The 23,073-nt window shown below is 35.3% G+C and overlaps 1 protein-coding gene across 1 annotated transcript; it reads left to right on the forward strand.

Moving 5' to 3' along the window:
- The first annotated feature begins 1,700 nt into the window (after positions 1-1,700).
- On the forward strand, positions 1,701-22,284 carry LOC100778679 (calpain-type cysteine protease DEK1). Its single transcript, XM_006580154.4, has 32 exons — positions 1,701-2,038; positions 2,133-2,284; positions 3,090-3,340; positions 5,597-5,779; positions 6,232-6,367; positions 6,574-6,704; positions 6,828-6,942; positions 7,042-8,047; positions 8,229-8,339; positions 11,203-11,261; positions 11,405-11,567; positions 11,844-12,117; positions 12,257-12,407; positions 12,520-12,631; positions 12,720-12,885; positions 12,990-13,060; positions 13,202-13,293; positions 13,410-13,572; positions 13,746-13,817; positions 15,019-15,396; positions 15,483-15,598; positions 15,684-15,981; positions 17,619-17,938; positions 18,508-18,859; positions 19,131-19,451; positions 19,528-19,632; positions 19,745-19,873; positions 20,004-20,384; positions 20,763-20,900; positions 21,052-21,288; positions 21,381-21,796; positions 21,882-22,284. Exons 2-31 carry the CDS (start codon positions 2,169-2,171, stop codon positions 21,684-21,686), a joined length of 6,453 nt encoding a protein of 2,150 aa, XP_006580217.1. The 5' UTR covers positions 1,701-2,038; positions 2,133-2,168; the 3' UTR covers positions 21,687-21,796; positions 21,882-22,284.
- Positions 22,285-23,073: the final 789 nt, after the last annotated feature.

Consider the following 23,073-nt stretch of genomic DNA (forward strand, 5'->3'; position numbering starts at 1 on the left):
ATCTTGTAAAAGTGAGAGTCGTGGAAATAATTATTAGGAAAAATAAAGTAAAAAATAAAAAAACCTATTAGTTCACGTAAAAAAAGGTGAGTGTATTGAAAATATAAGAACATTAGATAATAATAAAAAAGAAAAAAATATTACTGATTTGTTTAGGGAAAGTGGAGGCATGGAGAATATAAAAACATTAGCTAAAGATATAATCTAAAAAAGAAGAAAAAAATGCGATTATATAAAGCTGTAGGATATGAATTAATGACAGAGAAAGAAGACAAGAATGTTTCGGAACAGTGGAATACAATAAAATGAAAATAAAAACATTAATATAAATGGAAGGTTAAACATTTTGTAGAAAATCAAATGCACGAGAAGAGAACATGTGCTATTTTTTAAAAAAGCAGAAACTATATTTTATAGAAGTTTTTTTTGCGGAAGATATTTTATAGAAGTTATGGATAGTTAGATAAATCTGTGGTTCAAATAAAATTGAATGTTTGATCAGATAATATTTTTTTTGGCAGCGGATTAGATAATATTGAAAGCTTAATACTCCTAACAAATAACAATAGAAAGGTATTTTTTTTTATAAATCGATGTTGACAAATTATAGTCAAATCATATTTTTTTTTAGGATCTAGTCAAATCATAATTAATACCAGCGTGTTTAAAGAAATAATTAATTATAGCATCCTTAAAAATAAAACCTAGGACAGGAGCATCTTTAAATAAACAAAAAAAAATTCTTCGATTAATATCAATAAGAATAGAATAGGAATCTGGGAGTTCCAATGATTGAGAAGAGTTGGGATTTAAAAAATCAATAAGTTAGAAAAAGAAAGCATATGAATTAAGAATAACTGTTGACAGCCACCCTCTTGATTTCGTGGGCAAACATTTGTTTTTCCTTTTTAATTTTCATCTTCTATCTTAGTATTTGTTTGTTTGTTTATTTTTTGATTTTTAAATGTCCCAAAGGCCAAGACACAATCACGGGAAGTAAATGAATACATAGCCACCAAGAATGTAAAGAATTCCATTTAAAATGTCAAAATCCAAACTTTTAATAAAGTCACTATTATATTATTGACTTTCTCAGCCAATATCTTAGGAACCATGTTTTTCTTTTTTTAAGGAAGCAACAATGTTTTAAAAAAATATTAAAACATTATTATAATGATAACACAAGAATTATTTAGCAAGGAGTACCTTTTTTATGTTAATGATATTCAATATTTTAATCAATATTTTTAGAAGAATTAATTAAAATACATTAAAAGTATAAAAAGAAAGTACCATTAGAGTAACTTTTTTATTTTCTATAATAATAAATAACTTAAATATTATACTTAGGATGATTTTCGATAAGATATAATGCAAATTTTTATATTAACAGTACATGAAAATTAATATTTTCTTAAAATATTTGCTAAAAATTCTTATTTTATTGTAATATAAGTTGGCAATATATTTCTTAATCCATTCTTTCTAACATAATTTTTGTTATTAATAAATAAAATTTAAGTACATTATTTAAATGTCATGACTCTTATTTTTCATATAATGAAGTTTAAAAAAAATATAAATGCTGAAAGAGAGTTGAAAAAGTGAGTCGCTGCTGGTCGAGATAAAACTGTTAAAATAAATAAAAAGTCTTAAACCGGTAATAAAAAAACGTTAAAGCAAATCTTTCTGCACATTATTTGTCTTTACTTTCTCTCTCATACGTAGAGGAGAGAATTTAATTTGATGTTTACTTGATATAGTGGACAGAAGCTGAGCCAAGAGAAGAAGAAGGGGTAGTAGGGTTTTAATCTTCATTCTTCACTAATCCTTTTATACTATCCCAGTGTGTGTCTGTAAGAAAGAGAGACCCAAACAAATTCACAAACCCTTCTTCTCTCAATTTCAATTTTTGTTGTTACTATTACTAACCCTAGCTTCCTTCAACCCTCACTTTGAAACCCTAGCTGCTTCAGCCATGGCTCATTTCAGCTGAATTCGCCACTATGTTGCTGCCATTTCAATTCACAACAGCCAGGTAAGTTCAAAACCCGTTCGTTCCGTTTCGGCATTCTCATGCACCGTCGCAATTAACGCTGTTTTTTTTTTTTTTTTTCTGTGGCTGTAATCAGGTGCATGCGCGTCGTTTGAGTGGAGGAGGAAGAGGCATGGACCGTGCGCTTCTCCTCGCGTGCGTGATTTGCGGGATCCTCTTCTCGGTGTTGGGCTTGGCGTCGTTCTTTATCCTTTGGGCTGTGAATTGGAGGCCCTGGCGAATTTATAGGTATCTCGTCGAGATTCTGCGTTTCTGTTTACCTGTTTTGACTTGGTGCTTTGGGTTTGTTTGTAGTTTTAAGATTAAATTGCCATGCTGCAATGTTAATGCTGTTGATTTTTTGTGACGCATATTGTTTCTGTTGCTAAAATTAGTAGCTGTTTTAAAGTAATTTATAATTTGATATTTACTGGCATTGGCTGCTGTGCACTGTCGCTGAATTGCATAACTGATTAGCTACATTTGTTTAACAACCTGGGAATTAAGTGTGAATCATTGGGGTGCTTTTTCGGTTTTTATGATGGTCTACAAGTATGGTGGTTTTGTGCCGTTTTTGAACCGTGTGAGCCGGTAACTTGGGAATTCTGTACCTGAGGTTGATGCTTCCTAGTCCTGAGTGCTTTACTTTCTTTTACTTTGCACTCCTTTTTTAAGTAATTTGGCCGGAATTCACGTGAAGATGCATGTCAGTAACGTCTTCACGTTTTGATGTTCAGAAAATTGGGTAATTTCACTTCTTGTTTTGATGTGGTCTGTTGTGATTAATTTTAAAATATTTGATGAATCCACTGTGATAGAAACTGGATTCTTGAACATAACACATAATGTTGCTCTGGGCCTCTTGACTGTATTTCAAGAACAAATGAGTTCAAGTTTTGCTACATTGATGACTTTCTATGTTATCTCATATGTTTTGAGAAGAAATACAAGTTGTTTTCAATGCTGCTTTGTCATGCAGTTAAAGTACTCTGAATTTTGGAAAATTATTTTGGGCTTCTTTGCATCTATTTTTATTTATTTGTTTCTATTTCAGTTGGATCTTTGCTCGGAAATGGCCAAATATCTTGCAAGGTCCTCAACTCCATTTGCTCTGTGGTATCCTGAATCTTTCTGCATGGGTAGTTGTTATTTCTCCAATTCTGGTGCTTATCATTTGGGGCTCTTGGTTGATTGTAATATTGGGTCGAGACCTGATTGGTTTGGCTGTAATAATGGCTGGCACTGCTCTTCTATTGGCATTTTATTCAATTATGCTGTGGTGGAGAACTCAGTGGCAAAGCTCAAGTATGTATTTTCCGGCCTATTTTTTATTTAACAAAACATATTTTGTGTCGTGTTCACAGTTTTTAAGCTTATATATTCTATTCAATATGAAACCCAAATTTCTAAATACTGTATCTTAGGTAGAGACTGTTTCTGGTATTATTACTGTTGTGGATTGTTTTCTGTCGATGATCTTCCATCATTTGAGCAATTGAAAGCCTTTGGATGTGATGATTATGTCTTCTGTTTCATGAAAAAGTGAACAGAAGAGGGAAGAACTGTAACTGCTGTCATGTATGACTCTTCCATTGTTAAAATTATTATGATATTCTCATTATAAAAATGGAACAAATTGCACAGGCTTTACTGGATTCAGTGCAAACCTGGTTCCCAAAAAAAAAAGGTCAAAAAGGTTGCTGGACTTGTTGGTTAGTGGTCATAAAGTTGCCAAAAAAATTGAGAACAATTGGGAATTACAGCAGGGTGAAAGTATTGGATGCCAAACAAAGTTCCACAGTTGAGAAATTGACCTAAAACTAATAACTTGATCATGTTTATAGGAGATAGTATTGCCTTGGTTAGTGAAAAGAAGTAAAATAGAAATAGACTGATTGAATAATATAATATAAGATTAGATTGATGTGGCGTGTTTTACTTCTAACACAAAAATGGCCCTAATTTTGTAAAACTTACTAACAACACTCATAGCAAATCAGAAGGTAAACAGTTGGATTATCAATAGGTCTAGGTCTAGCATTCTACATGCATGTTTCCTTTATATGTCTAAGGCATACTGGTTGATGAATAGTATTGTTGACCTTAGATTGAGCAACATCAATTCTTTAGAAGTACCAGAGTTTTCCCCAGTTTTGGTCCAAAATTGAAAAATTATAATTATATTTTTCTAATAAAATGAATGCCATTGTGATCGTCATCTGTAATAACAATTTCATTAGCATATACAACCAAATATAACTGAGAAGTACCGCAACTTCAACATGAAGATCTGCTTCTTTATAAGGTAGAACAGCCTGTTGCATAACAACGCTATCAAGCTTAAGGAGGCCGTTTGAGGCCGTAAAGGCATCTTTGTAATCAACACACTGGTTGTAAAGATTCCCCTTCTGCAACAAAGCCCAGCAGTTGCTCTGTATGTTGTTCCTTCAATTGTCCTTGTTGAAAGGCTCTGTATGTGTGTACAAATTGTTGATGGTTGTGTGTACATACTGGATCCAAATTTTGCTATGTTGTTAAAAGAGAAAAGTTTAAAATTAGATCTAAATGTCCTGGCATTTTTGCTTCTTAGTACAAACAGAAATACCAAATTGACTTTAAGCAGAGCTAAATTTTTTAAAAATGGAATTTTTGTTCCTTTTTTGTTAAGAATTACTAGGTTCAATGAGAATAATCATCGATAAAAAATGTAACAAAATATTGAAATCTCTAGGTTGAAACAATATGATACAGACGCCATATGTAGTATGCTCTAGATATGACTTTGAAATTACTATTGTGTCCCAATCATTTATGAATGAGATTGGGAGAAAACAAGCATCAGGTGAGGTTAAAAGTTGATAGGAGCCATGTGAATCATGCTTTCTGCTGATTATCCTTTTCTTTCTGTGGTTTTGCGGAAGAAATGCTCTTTTGTTTATGCTCCTGCTTTGGAGAATCATCTGGAGCTAGCAATTGAATAAAATCAAATAGTGAAGGCCGTACAGCTGAAAGCTCAAATAATTTGACATATGTCCCTCAACTGTGAGCTAGTCTCATGGGTTTGTGCTTGAGTTATTACTCTGTCCAGAATGCCTAGGGCATTTAGAGTTTTTGCTGTCTAAGCTAATATCATATTACATTTCTTCTTGTCCAACCTATGTGAGGCTTTTGTTAATATTTCTTTGTTTTCGAACAGCAGTGAAATAAGTTGCTTGTAAATAGGTATTTTGTTATATATAGTACAACAAACAACAGGAAATGTTCTTTGATTAGGTCTTCAGTCAAAGCTATTGACGGAAAATTTTGTCCTTGTCATCTGCACATCTTTTTTTCTTTTTGTTCTCTATGCTGCTTTTCTTTTAGTGCCCAAGTTTAGTATTAAGTGGTGAATGATATGGCCAAGAAGCAGTGTTGTACAGATATTAGACATGAAAAGTATATTTACCTTGTTTTATAAAGATATAGTATGTTTGGGCAACTTATATGATTGATTTAGTTTCGTTTTCATGTTGGTTGATGTTATAGTTGTAATGGCCAATATCTGCATTTTTCTTTTGACAGGGGCTGTTGCAATCCTGCTTCTTTTGGCTGTTGCTCTTCTTTGTGCATATGAACTTTGTGCAGTATATGTTACAACTGGATCACGAGCATCTGATCGCTATTCTCCTTCTGGTTTCTTTTTTGGAGTCTCTGCAATTGCTTTAGCAATCAACATGCTATTTATTTGCAGAATGGTGTTTAATGGTATGCTTTTGAATCACTTAGTTCATATACAAATTGCTATTCCTGATTATTATTAAAAGGTTAAGATATGTTTTTGGTTGTTGTACAAGATAATCATTTTCAATGTAGTCCTTATGTGAAGAAACTTTTCAAATAGCTCCTAATCCTTTTCAATGTTATCTGTACTGTTTATTGCTATAATATTGTGATATTGAAGTTGAGTTACCCTAAAATATATGGATCAAATTTAATAATGACTGTCATGTAGTGACAAAAAATATAGTATTTTAGTCCCTACATACACAACACTCATCTTTAGTTTGGTACACTTCATTGTGTTATAATAATAGTAATAGATGACATTCCTTTTTGATGTAGATGGTGTCCCTTTGTACGTATACTGCTTTTGGCTTGATTCTATCTTTTTTTTTTTTTCGTTATTTGTATAATCTTATTACCATTATTCATTGTAGGGAATGGCTTGGATGTGGATGAATACGTGCGAAGGGCTTACAAATTTGCTTATTCTGATTGTATTGAAGTAGGTCCAGTGGCATGTTTACCTGAACCCCCAGACCCTAATGAGTTGTATCCGCGGCAATCTAGAAGGTATGTTCTAGTTCTTGTTCTCATTGTTGACTATCCTAGTGGAGACAAACAATTGTAAGGTATTTTTTATAGAGTTCATTACTAGCTGAGACAGACATTTATTTTGCTATTACTTCTCAAATATTTATTTGGATTAGACATATAGTACTATTTCATTAAGATTTCTTACTCCAAGTTCTTCTTATTGTTTTTGTTTGTCTTTGTAGGGCTTCCCATCTTGTACTGCTCTATCTTGGTTCACTATGTGTTCTGTTAGTATACTCCATCTTATATGGTCTAACAGCAAAGGAGGAGAATTGGCTTGGAGCAATTACATCAGTTGCTGTTATTATTCTTGGTAATTTAATTAGCTCTTGGTATTTATTGTATTATTTTTTTAATGTTAAACAGAAAATTCTTGTGCACTTTTCATCTCTGGTTATTTGATTTGCTCTTTTTCTGTGCACTTCTTGTTCTGTAGACTGGAATTTGGGCGCTTGCCTGTATGGTTTTCAACTTCTTGATAGTCGTGTTGCAGCATTGTTTATTGCTGGAACATCTCGTGTGTTTCTTATCTGTTTTGGAGTGCAATACTGGTTAGTTTCTTAAATTGAAAAAAGACCTTTTTCTTAGTGCCACTGCATGTATTATTGGTTTGTTCCTTTTTGACTTTTCTCTACTTTCACCTCTCACAGGTATTTAGGCCACTGTATCAGCTATGCTGTTATGGCATCTGTACTGCTAGGAGCGGCTGTTTCTCGCCATTTATCAGCCACAAACCCATTAGCTGCTAGGAGAGATGCCTTACAAAGCACTGTAGTTCGTCTGAGAGAAGGATTCCGTAGAAAGGAGCACAACAGTTCTTCTAGCTTTTCTGAAGGCTGTGGCTCAAGTATGAAACGAAGTAGTAGTGTTGAAGCTGGTAATCTTGGTAATGTCATTGAAGTTGGCAGGGCTATGGCTGCAGGTGATGGGAGCAATTGGAATAATGTCCTGTCTCAAACTACTAGTTTACCGGATGGAATCAATAGCGATAAAAGCATAGATAGTGGAAGGTCAAGTTTAGCATTACATAGCAGCTCCTGTCGCTCAGCTGTTCATGAGCCAGAAGTTGGAACATCATCCGATGATAGAAATTTGGATCACAATAATTCTTTGGTGGTTTGTTCTAGTAGTGGTCTTGATAGTCAAGGGAATGAGTCTAGTGCATCAAACTCTGCAAATCAACAAACACTGGATTTGAATTTGGCTCTTGCATTCCAGGAAAGGTTGAATGACCCTAGAATTGTAACTATGCTGAAAAGGACAAGACAAGGTGATCAAGAATTGAGTAGTTTATTACAGGATAAAGGATTGGATCCTAATTTTGCTATGATGTTAAAAGAGAAAAGTTTAGAATTAGATCCAACCATACTGGCATTGTTGCAAAGGAGTAGCATGGATGCAGATAGAGATCATAATGAAAATACTGATAACACCAGTGTTGACAATGCCATGCCTAATCAAATTTCATTATCTGAAGAATTGAGGCTACACGGGCTTGAAAAGTGGCTTCAGTTGTGCAGACTTGTATTGCATCACATTACGGGTACTCCAGAACGAGCATGGGTTCTGTTTAGTTTTATTTTCATACTTGAAACCATCATTGTTGCCATATTTCGTCCGAAAACGATCAAAATTATTAATGCAACACACCAGCAGGTGAGTGCTGAGTCCCTCCCTAATATATCTCTGGTTTGTTTTGGGGGACTGAAAGATACACACACACACTTCTATTTCTAGAAGCTTGTTATCTGTATTTCATTTGTTTGATCTTGGGGTTGTAACTGTTTAAACCTTACAATGCTCTTTCTGATATTTTCTGAACCTTTATTGCTTGTAGTTTGAGTTTGGTTTGGCGGTGCTCCTGTTATCTCCTGTGATATGTTCAATTATGGCTTTCCTTCGATCACTTACGGCAGAAGAAATGTCCATGACATCAAAACCAAGGAAGGTACTAGATTGGCTGTTTTTAGGATTAAAAATGCCAAGTTCATCTACTGAAATGGATGAATTTAATTTTCAACTTTTTATTTTGCTGAGCTGACTAATGTTTGGCTACTTGACTAGTTGTTGTAAATTTGTAATATAGGAAGTGCTTTTGTTGCCTTATAATGTTTTTGGTTTTGATGCGGCAGTTTGTCTTTTAAGTTTTATACATTCTTATAGTGCACATGTATTAGTTTTAGCTGAGAAGGCTAACTTTACTGGTGGTATCATGATACCATTCTCTTGCCTATATAAGCTCTTGGGGTGGGATTATTGGGAAACTCTTTGGAAAAGTGGGATTGTCCTAGTTTGTTGAACTGGGTTTGCCTGTCTGTGATGGGCTGAGCTGGGCAGCCTGTGATCCAAACCTGCAATTTGAAAACCTGAAATCCCTAATCCCCATTGTCTCAGCCTCTTTGAATCATTTGACCTCCCTCTTCTCTTAGAATTAACCCCCTCTCTCTTGGATGTGGCCCCGAGCCACTATAACTCTACTCTCAAATCACTTTGGTGTGTTAAGTGTTGAAGCTTGATTTATTTATTTGTTTGTTTTTGTTTCTTAAACCCATAATTTGAGCTTATGTTGGGTCTATACAAGGTCTCGTGATTCTTTGACTTACTTGAAATTTGAATTGGGAAAATTCACACACACACCACACCTTTTTCATTACTTTCAATACACAAATATATAGAGTACAGAGAGAGAGAGAGAGGGAGAGAGAGGAGAGGACAGCTGTGCACAATGACAAGGTTCAGCTGTCCTCTGAATAAAGCTGAAACTAATAGCGACCTTACACAAAACTATACAAACATTCAACACTCCCCCTCAAGCTGGAGCATACAAATCATATGCACCAAGCTTGGAACATATAGACTGAATCCTAGTTCCTTTTAAGGACTTAGTCAAAATATCTGCTGGCTTATCATTAGAATTAATGAACTCGGTAATAATCTCCTTGGACAATAATTTCTCTCAAATGAAATGACAATCAATCTCTATGTGCTTAGTCCTCTAATGAAAGACCGAATTTGAGGCAATGTGAAGAGCTGCCTGATTATTACAGTATAACTTCATTTGCACCACTTCACAAAATCTCAATTCTTGGAGAAATTGTTTAATCCACATATGTTCGCATGTAACCATAGCCATAGATCGATATTCAGCCTCTGCACTGGATCAAGCAACAACAGTTTGCTTCTTGCTGTTCCAAGAGATAATATTTCCTCCAATGAAAACACAATATCTAGGGGTAGATCTCCTGTCCATGGGAGGAAACAGGCATGCAAAATTGTAGACCTGTTGATAGTCTTGTGGACCCAAATCTGAAGCTCATGGCAGATCAAAGTGAAATTTATCCTGATCCCGAGAGATATAGGAGACTTGTGGGGAAACTCATTTATCTCACCATTACAAGACCTGATATTTCCTTTGCTGTTGGGGTGGTTAGCCAATTTCTGAAAAATCCTCATGTTGATCATTGGAATGCTGTCATGCGGATTCTTAGATATGTGAAGAAAGCTCTAGGACAAGGATTGTTGTACGAAGACAAGGGTCACACTCAAGTCTCTGGATATTGTGATGCGGATTGGGCCGATTGTCCCATGGACAGGAGATCTACCTCTGGATATTGTGTTTTCATTGGAGGAAATATTATCTCTTGGAACAGCAAGAAGCAAACTGTTGTTGCTCGATCCAGTGCACATGCTGAATATCGATCTATGACTATGGTTACATGCGAACTTATGTGGATTAAACAATTTCTCCAAGAGTTGAGATTTTGTGAAGTGGTGGAAATGAAGTTGTACTGTGATAATCATGCAGCTCTTCACATTGCCTCAAATTCAGTCTTTCATGAGAGGACTAAGCACATAGAGATTGATTGTCATTTCATTGGAGAGAAACTATTGTCCAAGGAGATTATCACTAAGTTCATCAATTCTAATGACCAGCCAACAGATATTTTAATGAAGTCCTTAAGAGGAACTAGGATTCAGTCTATATGTTCCAAGCTTGGTGTATATGATTTGTATGCTCCAGCTTGAGGGGGAGTGTTAAATTTTTGTTTAGTTTTGTATATTGTAGCTGTTTGTAAGTCAGCTTTATTGTGGAGACAGCTGTATTGTGTAAGTGTAAACAGCTGTCTCCCTCCCTTTTGTACCCTATATATATTTAATAGTGAGCTATGCAAAGTAGGTTGAGAGTGTGAGAATACACACAAAATTCAAATCCTAAGTCCTACCAAAAAACACCCAGGCTCATTGAACCCATTACAAAACTAAACCGCAACATACTAATACCAGCTAAACCAAACTAAAAGAAAGTATGACAAATTCCCTGTATATTGTGTCCAATAAGAAATGGCCGATTAAACTGCTGCTATTAACCTCCACTACAACGTTTTATGACACCCCCTGATATTTTTTCCATATACAACATCTCCTAATATTATGGGAGTTTGAAAATCTTGGGGGGGCCATGGCCCCTGTAAGCCCCCCGTGCCTCCGCCTCTGATTTTGTCATCTTTCCTTGGAGGGGTAGCTACAGCCAATGGGTACTGATTGCCTTGGGAGTTTTTTTAACTCATTAATTGTAATGTTAACTAGAATTAGGGATTTCATTTAGCCCACGTGTTTTCTTTTTAATTTATTTAATGATTATGTTTGGCCTGGCTATATATGTCTGTTGTTGCTTATTCTTTTAAGAGACTCTTGTTTTAGTTGATGCATACAATAACATGATGTCCGATAAAGTATTTGTTTGAGGTTTAAATGAATAACTAATAACATATTCTCTCTCTCTCTCTCTCTCTCTAATTCACCATCTTCAGTATGGTTTTATTGCTTGGCTACTCAGCACTTGTGTTGGATTGTTGCTCTCCTTTTTAAGGTAAGCCCTACTATTCCTGAAAGTTGTTCATACTTTTAAATTTTGAACTCATTTCAATTGAATGTGAATGCTTTTTTTGTATCAGCATAACTGCTTATGCCTTTGTTTGCATTTTATAATTATTCATCATATAATTTATGCAGCAAATCATCTGTTCTCCTCGGTATATCCTTGACTGTGCCACTAATGGTGGCATGCCTTTCTGTTGCCATTCCCATATGGATTTGTAATGGTTACCAATTTTGGGTTCCCCGCCTGAATTGTAATGGAAGTGCTGGAAATGATCGAATTCCTCGAACAAAGGAGGTTAGTTATTATGCCTTTCCTACTTACTATCAGGGTGTCTATAAGTTGATATTTTCTGATGTCTCCTAGCTTTATCTCCTGATATGTGATTTCTCTTAGTCTTAGCTTTATCTCCCGATAGATCACTTTGTTTTTCATTCTAGGATATGACATATGTACATAATTATTTTAATTCATGAATTCATTGCGTAGGGTGTGTTATGCATTTATTATTTTTTTTTTCTGTTAAGTTAAATTTCTTGTCAATGCATAAGCTTGTCTTATTCCCTTTTACAGGGTATTGTTCTTCTTATCAGTATGTCAGTATTTGTTGGATCTGTACTGGCTTTGGGAGCAATAGTTTCTGCAAAGCCCTTAGACGATTTAAGATACAAGGGATGGAATGGTGATCCAAAAATCTTGGGTTCCCCTTACACATCATCTGTTTTTCTTGGCTGGGCAATGGCATCTGCAATTGGTTTAGTTGTTACGAGTGTGCTTCCAATAATTTCATGGTTTGCAACATATCGGTTTTCCCTTTCCTCTGCTATCTTTATTGGACTTTTTGCAGGTATTTTCTCATTTTGTATTTACAAATGCCTACCCCCCCCCCCCCCCCACCCCCCAAAAAAAAAAAAAAACAAAAGAATAAGATTGCTTTTGTTGCTGCTGATATCTAATTATCTATATTTCTGAAACTATTGTTGCAGTTATTCTTGTGGCATTTTGTGGGGTGTCTTATTTAGAAGTTATCAAAACCAGGGATGACCAAGTTCCAACAAACGGTGATTTCTTAGCTGCTTTACTTCCTTTAGTCTGCATTCCAGCAGTGCTGTCACTTTGCTGTGGATTGCTCAAGTGGTAGGTAACACTTTCTTGTATTTGTCGATTTATCTATGGTAAATTGACAAATGAAGGCTAGTATTTTGCTGTTTGATAGATGTGTGATCTTTTTTAAATTGTCTATTTGCAGGAAGGATGATGATTGGAAACTTTCTCGTGGTGTATATATTTTTGTTATAATTGGTCTTTTGCTTCTGCTTGGTGCTATTTCAGCTTTGATAGTTGTTGTCAAGCCTTGGACTGTAAGTGTGTTGAATTCATTGTCCCTTTAACAACCCCTTCCCCAAGGTCAAAATTCTTTGGCTGAACCTTTCCTTCATATTACTGCAGATAGGAGTAGCATTTCTTTTGGTTCTTCTTCTTATGGTATTAGCAATTGGTGCCATTCACCACTGGGCATCAAACAATTTTTATTTGAGCCGGACACAGATGGTCTTTGTTTGCTTCCTTGCTTTTCTGTTGGCTTTGGCAGCATTTCTTGTTGGATGGTTTGAAGGTTCTAGTCAAGTCCATTATATTGGCATTGATTTGCATATCTTCGGTAGAAAGCGGCTGATCTGCTAAGTGCTAACATGATCTTTTTTGCTCTTTTATTTTCAGGTAAACCATTTGTTGGAGCATCAGTTGGTTATTTTTCATTTCTTTTTCTTCTTGCTGGACGGGCATTGACAGTGAGTTACTCATTCTAATTTTCAATCTTATAATATCAGCATGTTATCATACCCCTAATGCTTTTATGCTTCATCAGTTCATCTTTGTTTTGCTCAGAGGTTTTATTCCTTTGTGATTTCTTTTTTCTTTCTATTCCCCAGGTTCTGCTTTCAAATCCCATTGTTGTATATTCTCCTCGAGTTTTGCCAGTGTATGTGTATGATGCTCATGCAGATTGTGGAAAGAATGTCAGGTTTACCCCACACTCTAAATTTTGTTTTTAAATACATTGGTTAATTTTTTGTTTGAATTTACATGTTATCTGATTTATTACTTTATGTATCCACTGCTTGTATCTGCTATTTACAGTGTGGCCTTTCTCATGCTATATGGGATTGCCCTGGCAACCGAAGGCTGGGGGGTTGTTGCAAGCTTAAAGATATATCCACCCTTTGCTGGTGCAGCTGTATCAGCAATTACCCTAGTTGTTTCATTTGGGTTTGCTGTATCTCGTCCTTGCCTAACTCTTAAGGTCTTTGAAGTCATTGTGATCAGCACTGACTTTTAAGCTACTTCAAAATTTAAATGATTGGATTCATTATATACACTGAAATGTCTGATGAAACTGGCTTATTATAATGTGTTAACTTCTTTCTTCAGAAAATACCTTCTAATTGAAGTTCTAACCTTTGTAAAATTGTACAGATGATGGAAGATGCTGTGCATTTCCTCGGTAAGGAAACTGTTATTCAAGCAATTGCTAGATCAGCAACAAAGGTAAGTAGATTTGCCAATGAGATTGCAGGACCCTATTGGGCCAATATCTATATTTATTCTTGTCCTCATAGCATTGTTTGGACTCTGGAGTAGTAGGCAGTTGGCATTCTAGCCTTCTCTACAACTGCTATGTATGTCTGTCTATGTTGCCAAAGTTTTTCTTCCTTTACAGAAACAAAGTTCTTGCTAAAATTTGGTTTACTGCTCTGCAGTTGATACTTCTACAAATGTAGTGAGAAATTTTTCCACTGATTATAAAGTACTCTGTAAATGTGGCTGTATTTATTTTAAAGTACTTTGTTCTCAATCATCCTGAGTTTTGGAAATCTTTTATGCGTTTGAATTAATTTGGTTTTATCTTCTGCATTCAGTAATTCATGCTTTTCCTGTTTTAACAGATAGTCCATGTTTTATCGGAATCTTTGCCATAGTATTCTGGATTTGTATAAACAGTTTGGAAAAGTTCTTCATAGTGAATTGATACTATCTGAGGAAATTGATATGTTATTCTCATACATTGACCATGTTTCAAGCATGTTATTTCCTATTAAATTGTTTCTTTTTGAAATAATTTCTCATTGGAATCCAATCTTTATTGTGAACAATTGCCTGAATGCCTTAGTGTCAGAGACAATGTGCCAAACGTGTGACAAAAAGTTACAACAGATTAACAGCTAATTTTGTCACACCCGACTTGATAACCAGTAGCAACTCTAGGTTCCGAATTTCAACTGTTTCTATAAACACGAGAAGTCTATTCAGAGTTTGTTCAGTGAATTGAATTACATAATATACTGAAAAACTTTCCAAGCTTCTCTGTTTTATGTCATTTTCTAACTCAAACTGCAGCTCCCTTCTCTGAAAATATTTACATTTGAATCAGAAAACTTGTTAATGAAATAAAATGTCATCAACCAATCAGTCTATGTTTGTGTTTCTTGTGCATGCATCTTTGCTTTGAAAATAGTTTATGATAATCTCTTTCAGTACCTTGACAATTAATATAAGTAACCTTAAACCAATGGAGATGTGTTGATTGCTTGAACAATTCTCTTTAATCTTGATACTCACATAAATATTTTCTAATGAATATGTTCCCCTTTATCTGTTTGTTGATTATTGAATGTTATTGTCGGAAAAGAACTCCTGCATTTGTCAATGCAATTCAACTGTAAATTAATGATATTTACTTGCACTGCAGACCAGAAATGCATTATCTGGAACCTACTCAGCACCACAGAGGTCGGCTAGTTCTGCTGCACTTTTGATTGGAGACCCTACCATTATGCGTGATAGGGCAGGAAATTTTGTGCTTCCTAGAGCTGATGTGATGAAATTGAGAGACCGCTTGAGAAATGAAGAATTAGTTGCAGGTTCATTCTTTAGTAGATTAAGATATCATAGGACATTCCGCCATGAGCCAACCAGCGATGTAGATCATAGAAGAGTAATGTGTGCTCATGCTCGAATTCTGGCACTAGAAGAGGCCATTGATACTGAGTGGGTGTACATGTGGGACAAGTTTGGTGGTTATTTGCTTTTGTTGCTTGGTTTGACATCTAAGGCGGAACAAGCACAGGTAATGGATATCTAGTTTTGCATATAGTGGATGATATCTAGTTTTTATTTTTATTCTTGCGACAATGATAATCCATTCCCTGGTAGGATGAGGTTCGTCTGAGACTCTTTCTTGATAGCATTGGATTTTCTGATTTAAGTGCTAAGAAAATAAAGAAGTGGATGCCAGAAGATCGCAGGCAATTTGAAATCATTCAGGAGAGGTACTATCCTGATTATCTGATATTAATATGTATAGTATCTTTACCATGTTTTTTCTATCTAAATATTTTGTTGTGAATTTTCTAGTTACATAAGAGAAAAGGAGATGGAAGAGGAAGTCTTCATGCAGAGGCGTGAAGAGGAGGGCAGAGGGAAAGAAAGGAGGAAGGCTCTACTTGAAAAAGAGGAACGTAAATGGAAGGAGATAGAAGCTTCTCTGCTCTCCTCCATTCCTAATGCTAGCAGCAGAGAGGCTGCTGCCATGGCAGCGGCAGTACGTGCAGTTGGAGGCGATTCTGTTCTAGATGATTCCTTTGCTCGAGAGAGGGTTTCAAGCATTGCACGTAGAATTCGTGCTTCACAATTGTCTCAGCGTGCACTTCAGGTTTATTAACTGTCTTTGATAGTTATTCTGAATTCTGATAGCAATTGGTGGGATCTTTTCTGTTTTTTTTTTTAAGTAGTCTGTTTGATTTGCTCGAGGGATTTCAATGGGAATAGAAAAATAATTGGATGGAATGATTAGTGGAAACAATTGGCAGGATTTTTTTTCAGGTTTTCTCAGTCTGTTTAATTTATTGGAGGGATTTCAATGGGAATAGAAAAATAATTGGATGGAATGATCATCCTCTTTATGTATAATCTGTGATGTAGTTAATAGTGGAATGGTTTCCATTCCCATTTTGGTTTTCAAGAATTAGCAGGATTGTGATGGAAACAGTATTACAAAAGTAAATATTTTTATTTTTAATTATGGTATTTGCCGTATTTTTTGTGTGAAATAATGTAAAAAATAGTGCTCTGTAGCCTTAAAAGTAGTAAACTATGTTTTAACATATTTTAATTTAATGATTTTTTATTTAAAAAAATTAAATGTTAAATCTGATGTTATTTTATTTAAAATATCTTTTAAACAAAACAAATCCATCTGATAAATATAGAAGTTTATAAATATAGCTTTTTAAGTCAAATATATATTGTTTGAAGTGTGTGTGTAAAAGAACAAGATTACAAGAGTCTTAATTTTATAATATATTATTCATTTGTTCTCCAGATATATGTTTCTCAGTAGATCAATTTTGTTAATTAAACCAAATTTATTTGATAGGTACCAGCAAGCAAGAAAGACTAAAAGGAAGAAATTAAGTATGAAAATATTTGTATTGCAGTAACTGGTCTAAATTGAGGAAATTCAGATCCTGGTATATTCTGTAGTGTACAATGGTACAAAAATGAAAAGACACCTAGACAGTTTCAAGAGTGTCTAATCTCTCCCTGCCCAAGCCTCATCCAAGCCTACATCTACACACCTTTTTCTGGCTTATATTCTCTCTCTCTCTCTCTCTCTCTCTCCCCCCTACATGCACTTCCCTCATGCTCTGGTGCCAGGCTGGCAGTTAGCTCTATCTCTCTCTTTCTCTTCCCCCTCTCCTATAACAAATTTGATACATTGCACCTTTTGCCTCTCTTTTCATACATCTTCAGTGAACTTGGACCTTGGCGCTACATTACTATTCCTTTCCAAAGTATTCAGTAAACTTCTGATTCATTGCATACTCGTTCCATTCCCGCCAGCTCATTTCAGCTAACTGGATTTTCTTTGTGATAATCATCTATTTAAAATTTCTGCATGCGCTCACCTTTATCTTTGATGGATTACTCACTGAAAAAAAGATGATGGAAAATTATTTTTAAGAATTTAACTAGAATAATGCATTGATGGTGTAGATGTTTTTTACTGTCTGATTGTTTTCAGATCATAGATTGTCATGTATGGTAAATTTGTTGATTTTTTAATAATTACCTTGAAATTTATATTTAAGGTGATTTTTAATTGAATGACATCATACAAATATTTACACTGACATGAAAATTATACCCATTTTTTTATTGGTATTTATATAGCAATCCATTAGCAGCCTTTTTTTTTTAATTCTCCACTTGTGGTATCATAATTTAAATAATTAGGATGACTCTTCTAGAGATTACTTAATTTACATTGAAATTTTGATATCTTTGCAGACAGGAGTGGCAGGTGCCATATGTGTTCTTGATGATGAGCCAACAGCCAGTGGCAAACATTGTGGTCCAATTGATTCCAGTCTATGTCAAAGTCAAAAAGTTAGCTTCTCCATTGCATTGATGATTCAACCTGAATCTGGTCCTGTTTGTCTTTTGGGCACTGAGTTTCAGAAGAAGATTTGCTGGGAAATTCTTGTGGCTGGATCTGAACAAGGTATTGAGGCTGGACAAGTTGGGCTTAGATTGATTACTAAAGGTGATAGGCAAACAACGGTTGCAAAGGAGTGGAGTATTAGTACAACAAGTATTGCAGACGGAAGGTTTGGTCTCTCTCTTTATTTTATGTATCATATGTTTGTTTTTTAAAGTTCAGGTTCAGTTACCCAGTTATATTTGTTTTACCTTTTTGTTGCAGGTTATCTTCACATGTGTGTCAGTAATCTTCTTAGTATAATAACATTTTGTTATTCTAATTTTAATCCAAATGCATTTGGGTAATTATATGGTTTTAGTATTTCTTATTAATTGTTTTACAATTCTTCTCTCCAGATGAAGTTTCACAATTTTTTCAATAATTAAGAATTCAAAAGTTAAATTTCAATCTCTGCCAGCTTTCTTGAGATGCAAAAGATATCTAGTTTTACCTTTAAAGACTGTTAGGACTGACTTTTGCTATTTTGGCATGGTAAATTTGCAACTGAACAAAATTTATACTGCATGAGTCTATTCTGAAATACAGGAGATTTTTATAGAGCAAAATACTTATATTATTTGCTCAATTGCTTGAGTTTGTCATTATATATTTGGATGGTTCTGTCTAAGCCATGTTATTTCAATGCACAATAATTGTTGTAGTTTCTTACGTTCTGTGTGGGTAAATATATTGCAGGTGGCATATTGTAACAATGTCAATTGATGCTGATTTAGGTGAAGCAACATGTTATTTGGATGGTGGATATGATGGCTACCAGAGTGGATTACCATTGTGTGTGGGTAGCAGCATTTGGGAGCAGGGGACAGAAGTGTGGGTTGGTGTTAGGCCACCAACAGATATTGATGCATTTGGTAGGTCAGATAGTGAAGGGGTTGAATCTAAGATGCATATTATGGATGCTTTTCTCTGGGGAAGGTGCTTAACTGATGATGAGGTTTCTTCTCTTTATAACTCAATGGCTTCGGCGGACTTCAGTGCACTTGATTCCCCTGAAGATAATTGGCAGTGGGCTGATTCACCTACGAGGGTATGCTGCTTCTTCCTTCCCTGCCTCTCCCTTCTTGTATGAAAGAAGAGAATTGAAATTTTTAAAGCAATGTATATAAATTATAGAAACAAAATAAATTGTCCTCCTAATACTGCTAAATGCTCCAACATGTAGAACATGTTCTTATCATGCTTTACTAAACATCATCCTGTTGTCTGCTTTATTATTAAAAAATAAAAATAGTATAACAAGTGGTGTTTTAGCCATCATGTTTACTTTGCCTAATCTTATTAGCACATTTTGTGTCTAGGTTGATGGTTGGGACAGTGATCCTGCTGATGTAGATTTATATGACAGAGATGACGTAGATTGGGATGGACAGTATTCTAGTGGGAGGAAAAGAAGGTCAGAGCGTGATGGCATGATGGTGGATATTGATTCCTTTTCGAGGAAGTATAGAAAACCTAGAATAGAAACACAAGAAGAGATTAATCAACGGATGTTATCTGTAGAATTAGCCATCAAAGAAGCTCTCTATGCTAGAGGAGAGAGACGTTTTACTGATCAGGAATTTCCTCCCAATGATCACTCATTGTTTGTGGACCCTGCAAACCCCCCTGCAAAGTTGCAGGTACTTATCTTTATTATTATCTTTTAGTTTACTGTATTACCCCCCCTACAAATTTTATATTGTTTCATGTATACAGGTTGTTTCTGAGTGGTTGAGGCCAGGTGAGATTGGCAGGCAAAACCATCTTGACTGTCGTCCGTGCTTGTTTTCAGAAGCTCCAAATCCTTCAGATGTTTGTCAGGTCTCTCATGTTTTACACCTTACTAGCAAGAATTTTGAAATAAATGTTGTTCTCATATGTTTTGTTAGTATTTAGATTTTGCAATGTGTTAATAGTTATGTATATTGAACAGGGCCGTTTAGGTGATTGTTGGTTCTTGAGTGCTGTTGCTGTTCTGGCAGAGGTTTCACGTATATCAGAGGTTATCATCACTCCTGATTATAACGAGGAGGGAATTTACACTGTTTGCTTTTGTGTTCAGGTAATAAGCATATAGAGTCGGATTTTAGTTTCTTTTTATTTATCTCTTTTTCATGCTGTAACTGGATAGATAACATTTTCCAAATAAATAGCATCTAAGTTCTTTTCATATTTTGGTTCATGATATCTAGGGTGAATGGATCCCTGTTGTTGTTGATGATTGGATTCCTTGTGAATTACCGGGTAAACCTGCATTTGCTACTAGTAAGAAGGGCTATGAACTTTGGGTCTCCATATTGGAGAAGGCATATGCCAAGTTGCATGGCTCTTATGAAGCACTAGAAGGTGGGCTTGTTCAAGATGCTCTGGTGGATCTTACAGGGGGTGCTGGGGAGGAAATTGACATGAGGAGTGGTGAAGCCCAGATTGACCTTGCAAGTGGTAGATTGTGGTCTCAACTGTTGCGCTTCAAGCAAGAAGGTTTTCTCCTAGGTGCAGGAAGTCCATCAGGTTCAGATGTGCACATCTCTTCTAGTGGCATTGTGCAAGGACATGCATACTCAATACTGCAGGTAATGGGATAATGTTTTATATTTTTATATTCACGATCATTGTTAGATGTAAAACCAGTAATAATCTTTCACTTAAATAACTTGGTAAGTTTTTAAGAGAGTTGGTCCTTGACACGGAAACAAAGCCTTTTATGAGTTAGTCAGGAGTTTATCCTTGTTACCTTTGTTCTATTTTTTTGAGTTGAATTTGAGCATGAAGTAGAGCGGAGTTGTGTATTATTCATGCTTTAAGTCCAAAAGCTTCTTATGTGAGGGAGTGTTTGGTATATAGTCATTCATGGCAATTCATGAGCCTTCACCCAACAACTCAAGCCTTATGGAGAGTCACTCTGACAATCCTAATGGTTTTTAATGATCTCTTCTGTCATACAATTTTAGGTAAGAGACGTGGATGGTCATAAACTTGTTCAGATCCGAAATCCATGGGCCAATGAAGTGGAGTGGAATGGTCCCTGGTCTGACTCGTCGCCTGAGTGGACAGATAGGATAAAGCACAAGCTGAAGCATGTTCCACAGGTAGTTCTTTATGCTTTTCTGTTGTGGATTAGTCATATTCTTTGACTTCTTAGCATCTCTTTATGATTGAGCTGACTATTTTCTCTTACCCAATGTTATTAACAGTTGCTGACCGTCAATTAACCATTTTATTTGTTACTTTTTTCAACAGTCAAAAGATGGCATATTCTGGATGTCCTGGCAAGATTTTCAGATTCATTTTCGATCAATATATATTTGCCGTATCTACCCATCAGAGATGCGTCATTCTGTTCATGGTCAATGGCGTGGTTACAGTGCCGGGGGGTGTCAGGATTATGATACGTGGAATCAAAATCCACAGTTCAGATTGACTTCAACTGGGCAAGATGCATCATTTCCAATTCATGTATTCATTACCTTAACTCAGGTACTACTGATATTTGCATATTTAGTACTGCATTTGCTGAAAAGAACCTTTCCCTTGAATTTCTTTAAAACTTCATTTCATGATATTTATAGGGTGTGGGATTTTCAAGAACAACAGCTGGTTTTAGAAATTATCAATCCAGCCATGATTCACAGATGTTTTACATTGGAATGAGGATACTAAAAACTCGTGGCAGACGTGCTGCTTTCAATATATACCTACATGAATCAGTTGGTGGGACAGACTATGTTAATTCACGAGAAATATCCTGTGAAATGGTTTTGGAACCTGAGCCAAAGGGATATACTATAGTTCCTACTACTATACACCCCGGTGAAGAAGCACCGTTTGTACTTTCTGTTTTCACCAAGGCGTCGATAACTCTGGAAGCTTTGTAGTGCCTAGGGATAGTTTTTACATGTATCTTGTCCTCTTGATAAGTTTCTCTGCCTGGGTTCTCGGTGGATCATTTACTTGTACTGCCGGAGCCCGTCTTTAGAACAATCGGGTAATTTTATCTTCCCCCTCTCCCAACAATTTTCTTTTCATATATATGTCATCTAACATTGATGGTTTGTATTTTCTCTTCACAGCATTGAGATACTATTCCTGGCGGAAACGACATGGCATCTGTTTGAGAGATGAATGAGGTATAGCTGCGCATAAACTCTTGGTCTTTGAATCTGACGATTTGTCATCTTGAACAATGCTTCTGCCAGCATTGAAGAGGGCTCTCGGGGTGTTTATTGTGTACATAAAAAATTGGTACTATAGGGGTATACTTGTAACCATTTAAGCAAAGTTGAAAAAGAAATAGCTGAAAATAAGTAGGAAATTACTAACACCTGGTTCAATGGAGGTAAGGACGGTGTGGGGAGGTATAGTAACAAGCATTGAGTGACTGATTGTAAATTCAGTTGCCGTTTTGACAACTGCAAAAAATTGTACAAACATTAACAATTATCAGTTCCTATCATTTATTGGCATTCGGGAAAATTTTGTACAAATGTTTTTCTAGTCTAATTTGATTTCAAAATATAAGGAGCATTCACTAGTTGTAGTTTTTTCTTGATTGAAGGAGTTACAGAAAATTTGATTGAAATACTACTACGAAACGGCGAGAAATGTTCCTATCTTACAGAATTTAGTCTTGCACTCCTTAGATGTCTAGAGTTCCAATCGTTTATATAACTTGAAAGGTCAAAAAGGGCTTCAGATTTATTTTATACTTTCTAAATGTTAATTCCTATAGACTCCAATTTTAAAATTACAAATATCTAATAGTAATTGTAGATACTAGCTATTTTTTATATCAGCAATAGGATGTCAATTTAGCATAATTTTTTTAAAATGTAGGGAGCAAACTAAATAAAATATTTGTAAAGCTAAACAAAAATTTGACGAAATCATGTCTGGAGGGAATGAGAAGGGCAATGCCCTCAACCTCGTTTTGTCTATGACACGTTTCTCTAAGCTTGTCTCTTCGAATATAAATAAAATAATGTAATATTTTTTTAAAAAAATCGCGAATAGAAAATAATTGTTATACTAGGCAATTGTATGGGCATGGCAGAGGAAAAGTACAAAAACAAAATCTTAGGGAAAAGAAATTCGAAAATGAAGATTAGATTAAAAGAAAAAATCTAATAACATCTTTTAATATATACTTTTAAAATTCTGCTCAAACTTACATGGCCCTCACTTGATAACAACATTATGTAATTGCACCAGATAGCAATTCAGTGCAATACATATCGAGTAATTAGTCTATCTGTCTATGCGTGA

Source organism: Glycine max, chromosome 5 (assembly GCF_000004515.6).
Source record: "Glycine max cultivar Williams 82 chromosome 5, Glycine_max_v4.0, whole genome shotgun sequence".
In the NCBI taxonomy this organism is placed as follows: Eukaryota; Viridiplantae; Streptophyta; class Magnoliopsida; order Fabales; family Fabaceae; genus Glycine; species Glycine max.

Bases quoted from the DNA above. Each gene is read 5' to 3' on its own strand.
- LOC100778679 (XM_006580154.4), top strand. From the start codon at position 2,169: ATGGACCGTGCGCTTCTCCTCGCGTGCGTGATTTGCGGGATCCTCTTC. The intron at 6,943-7,041 runs GTTAGTTTCTTA...CACCTCTCACAG, and splicing joins TGTTTTGGAGTGCAATACTG to GTATTTAGGCCACTGTATCA. The intron at 8,340-11,202 runs GTACTAGATTGG...CACCATCTTCAG, and splicing joins TGACATCAAAACCAAGGAAG to TATGGTTTTATTGCTTGGCT.